The sequence below is a fragment of the Caretta caretta genome, chromosome 13, assembly GCF_965140235.1.
Source record: "Caretta caretta isolate rCarCar2 chromosome 13, rCarCar1.hap1, whole genome shotgun sequence".
Taxonomy (NCBI): domain Eukaryota; kingdom Metazoa; phylum Chordata; order Testudines; family Cheloniidae; genus Caretta; species Caretta caretta.
Genome location: NC_134218.1, coordinates 36557003 through 36561670, shown reverse-complemented (window position 1 = coordinate 36561670; position 4668 = coordinate 36557003). Strand labels below are relative to the sequence as shown.

Below are 4668 nucleotides of genomic sequence, written 5' to 3'. Positions count from 1 at the left end.
AGAAGAAAAAGTAAAAGAATCACCTCTGTAAAATCAGGATGGTAAATACCTTACCGGGTAATTAGATTCAAAACATAGAGAATCCCTCTAGGCAAAACCTTAAGTTACAAAAAGACACAAAAACAGGAATATCCATTCCATTCAGCACAGCTTAACTTCTCAGTCATTTAAACAAACAGAATCTAATGTATATCTAGCTAGATTGCTTACTAAGTTCTAAGACTCCATTCCTTTATGTTCCCGGCAAATGCATGACACACACAGACAGAGAGAGACTTTTTTTCTCCCTTCCTCCAGCTTTTGAAAGTATCTTGTCTCCTCATTGGTCATTTTGGTCAGGTGCCAGTGAGGTTATCCTAGCTTCTTACCCCTTTACAGGTGAAAGGGTTTGTCCTCTGGCCAGGAGGGATTTTAAAGGTGTTTACCCTTTCCTTTATATTTATGACAAACCCACTTTGGCAAACCTTGGCCTGTAACATTATGCTAGACTGAGAGAATACATCCTGATTTCCACATCACATATTTAACATCGGAGCTGGAAACTAGTGAAAAACATCTTTGATTTGCAAACCTGTCACAAATGAGTCATAATTCACCACTGATGTGATCCATTTTTTTACTGGGATAATACTCCTGAAGTCTTTGTACTTATGCTGGCATAGAGATATAGCAACACATGAGTGAATTGCACCCATCTATGGAAATCATTGACAGACAACAGACAGACATTTGTTATGCTATTCTTATGAAGTTATCTGACCAAATACAACCACACTGATCAGAAGATTATTTGCAAATGGTCTTTTAATATTTCCTTAATATTTTTGCAGTTTCAACATATTTAGTTATGGAATGGATGATATAAGATCTGGTTTACAAAATGGGTTGTGCAAGAGGTGTCCACAAGAGGATCTTGGTTTTATGGGTCACAGAATGAGAAGGTGTTGATGCCTTTGTAATTAAAGAAAATACTAATGTAAACCCTAATGTAATAGGATAAACCCTATTTTCATGTCACTTGGTGTGTGGAATTAGAATTTGGACATCTAAATCCACTTGGTGCCTTTGAAAATCTCACTTGGATATTCTCTTTCTCTCGTGGAATTTTCAAATACTGTTATTATATTGGATAATTTCATTTATTTTTCTCTTTTTACAGGTCACTATCTGTGAATGGAAATCCAAACCAATGTGACTGAGTTTATTCTCATGGGATTTTCTCATGACCCACACCTCCAAATTTTCCTCTTCTTGGTGTTTTTCGTTATTTACCTAATTACCCTAGTGGGAAACATGGTGATTATGCTGGTAATAAGGGTAGATCCTCACCTCCACTCTCCCATGCACTTCTTCCTGTCTCATTTGTCCTTTGTCGATATCTGCTATTCCTCAGTGGTTGTCCCTAAGATGTTGGTGAATTTCCTAGCAAAGCACAAAATCATTTCTGTCAATGGTTGCCTTGCCCAGATGTTCTTCATCCTGCTCTTAGCTGTTACTGAAATTTTCATACTCTCAGCAATGGCTTATGACCGATACGCTGCCGTATGTCACCCATTGCATTATGTGGTGACCATGAACAAACGAGTCTGCAGCCAGTTGGTGGGTTGTTCATGGACAATGGGGCTCTTGTATTCACTGGTCAACACTGTCCTTGTGTTAAAGTTACACTTTTGTGGGCCCAATGAAATCAGCCATTTCAGCTGTGAGCTCCCTCCACTATTACAGCTGTCTTGTACTGGGACCTTCACCAATAAAATAGCTCTTCTTTCTTCTGCTGTGATACTTGGTTTCAGCTCCTTCCTCCTCACCCTGGTCTCCTATGTGTTCATCATCTCCACCATCCTGAGGATACACTCTGCAAAGGGCCGTCATAAGGCCTTCTCCACCTGCAGCTCCCACCTTATTGTGGTGGGTTTATTGTACATGACAGCTATTTTCCAGTACATGAAACCCAGCTCAATCACTTCACTTGTTTTAGATGAGTTGTTCTCTATCCAGTACAGCATCTTGACCCCCATGTTAAACCCCATCATTTACAGCCTGAAAAACAAGGAAGTGAAAATAGCCCTGAGGAAAATAGTAGAAAAAAACACAGTTTGTCTTATTTAATGTTTGTCTAAGAATACTATCACCACCATCTTCCTTGTTCACCTCCTCAACCTATTCGACAGCACCTGCTGCCACTCTCTTAGGTTTCCAGTTGTTTAGGATAGTGTCTGTATGTTTGTACAGCATCCAACACGAGTTCCTGAACACTGGTAAGAAAACTCAGTAGGGTTGGTCAAAATTTTTTACTCAATGTTTTTTTCAGTACATAATGGTCAATCCTGGCTCTTTTTCAAATAGACAACATAAATATCTATTGAATATTTTTACTTTTTTTACATCATCATCAGTTTTATCCTCTCCATTTAGTAACAGGCCTGTGCCATTGTTATGATTTCTTTTTTTTTCAGATCCTCTTGAAAATGTCCTTCTTGTTTTCCTTAGCCCTGCCATTGATGGATTTTTCCCTGATGTCTTTAGCTTCCATTATCAATGTTTTACACTTCATAGCTTCTTATATATATTCATCACTATCTACTTTCTCTTTTTTTTCCATTCGTTATACTTTTGTTTCTATTTTCACTGCTACTTTAACTCCCCCCCTTCACCAGGATGGGCTCTTAACCAACATTTTCTTCTCTCAGAAATGCGGAATGGTGGCTTTTGGGCAACCTAGTAAATCTTTTTTTAAACAACTCCTAGTTCTAAATAACCTTTTTTCTGTCTGAATTTTTTATTCCAATACATTTTGCTCAGATTTTTCCTCAGATTTGTTTAATTAGCTCTTTTAAAGCACCAGGTGTGTGTGTGTATCAATATAAATATATTATTGGCTGTGACCATCCTCTGTTTGCCCATAAGAAATGTAGTCAGGTCATTTTCAGTGGTCTGTAGGTAAGCACCAACTTCAGGCCATTTATGCAGGAAGCATGCACATTTTTGTTCCTTTGGTCATTAAATCTATGAAATCCCGAGATGACATTTTAGGGATGGTAATGGGGAGGGGAAAGAGTTTTTGTGAAAATCAACAGCCTCTTTTTATTTTTATATACACAAGTTTTCTCTGAAGTAGCTATGAGACAATAAGATTGGAACTCCACAGCGTCACTTGCAGAAAGTCACTTCTCACAGAACTAAACATTGACGAATCATTATTAGAGGCTTCCTGAGTTATGTGTGGTATGATGACTGGAACTGAAGAAAAGAACAGAATTATCCATAGCTAAACAACAAAGTAAAAGAATCAGTGAGAGGCAAAAATGCATCCTTTAAAAAGTGGAAGTTAAATCCTAGTTAGGAAAATAGAAAGCAGCATAAACTCTGGCAAATAAAGTGTAAAAATATGATTAGGAAGGCCAAAAAAGAATTTGAAGAAGAACTAGACAAAGACTCAAAAAGTAATAGCAATTGTTTTTAAGTACATCAGAAGCAGGAAGCCTGCTAAACAACCAGTGGGCCCACTGGACGTTCGAGATTCTAAAGGAGCACTGAAGGATGAGAAGGCCATTGCTGAGAAACTAAATTAATTCTTTGCATCGGTCTTCACGGCAGAGGATGTGAGGCAGATTCCCAAATCTGAGCCATTCTTTTTAGGTGACATATCTGTGGAAGAAAAATCTAATGGGCCTAAACTAATAGGCCTAAAACTTTGGTCAAGCTAACTGTGTGTATAAAGCATACAAAGAGGATGAGAAAAATTTCCATTAAGAGGCAGATAGCAACAGCTCAGCTTAAAAATGTAACCACAACCGCTAGAAGTTAGAAAAGACTGTTAACCACAAAGGAAGCACCTGTTAATAACAGGTAAAAATTTGTTTTGCTGTACTCCTGTCATAAATATAAAGGGAAGGGTAACCACCTTTCTGTATACAGAACAATAAAATCCCTCCTGGCCAGAGGCAAAACACTTTCACCTGTAAAGGGTTAAGAAGCTAAGATAACCTCGCTGGCACCTGACCAAAATGACCAATGTGGAGACAAGTTACTTTCAAAGTTGGAGGGGGTGGGGAACAAAGGGTCTGTCTGTCTGTGTGATGCTTTTGCCGGGACCAGGTCAGGAATGCTCTTCAGAACTTCTCTGAAGTGAGCTGTAGCTCACGAAAGCTCATGCTCAAATAAATTGGTTAGTCTCTAAGATGCCACAAGTACTCCTTTTCTTTTAGCTAGAAAAGCGTTAGATTTCCTTTTGTTTAAATGGCTGGTAAATAAACTCTGCTGAATGGAATGTATATTCCTGTTTTTGTGTCTTTTTGTAAGACTCATTGCCAGGGGATGTTGTGAAGGCCAAAAGTATAAACTGGTTCAAAAAGAAATTAGATAAGTTCATGGAGTATAGGTCCATCAATGGCTATTAGTCAAGATGGTCAGGGATTCAACCCCATACTCTGGGTGCCTCTAAACCTCTGACTGCCAGAAGCCTGGACGGGTGACAGGGGATGGATCACTGAACAATTGCCTTTCTCTGTTTATTTCCTCTGAAGCGTCTGGCACCAGCCACTGTTGGAAGACAGGACACTTGGCTGTATGGACAAATGGTCTGACCCACTATGGCCATTGTTATGTTCTGGGAATGTTTTAAATCACTGCTTTGGATTTTATTCATCTACGCATCATGCCACAAAT

At 38.8% G+C, this 4668-nt stretch overlaps 1 protein-coding gene across 1 annotated transcript; it reads left to right on the top strand.

Moving 5' to 3' along the window:
- The first annotated feature begins 1173 nt into the window (after window positions 1–1173).
- LOC125629762 (olfactory receptor 5V1-like) lies at window positions 1174–2109 on the top strand. The gene has a single exon (XM_048835156.1). It carries the CDS (start codon window positions 1174–1176, stop codon window positions 2107–2109), a length of 936 nt encoding a protein of 311 aa, XP_048691113.1.
- Window positions 2110–4668: the final 2559 nt, after the last annotated feature.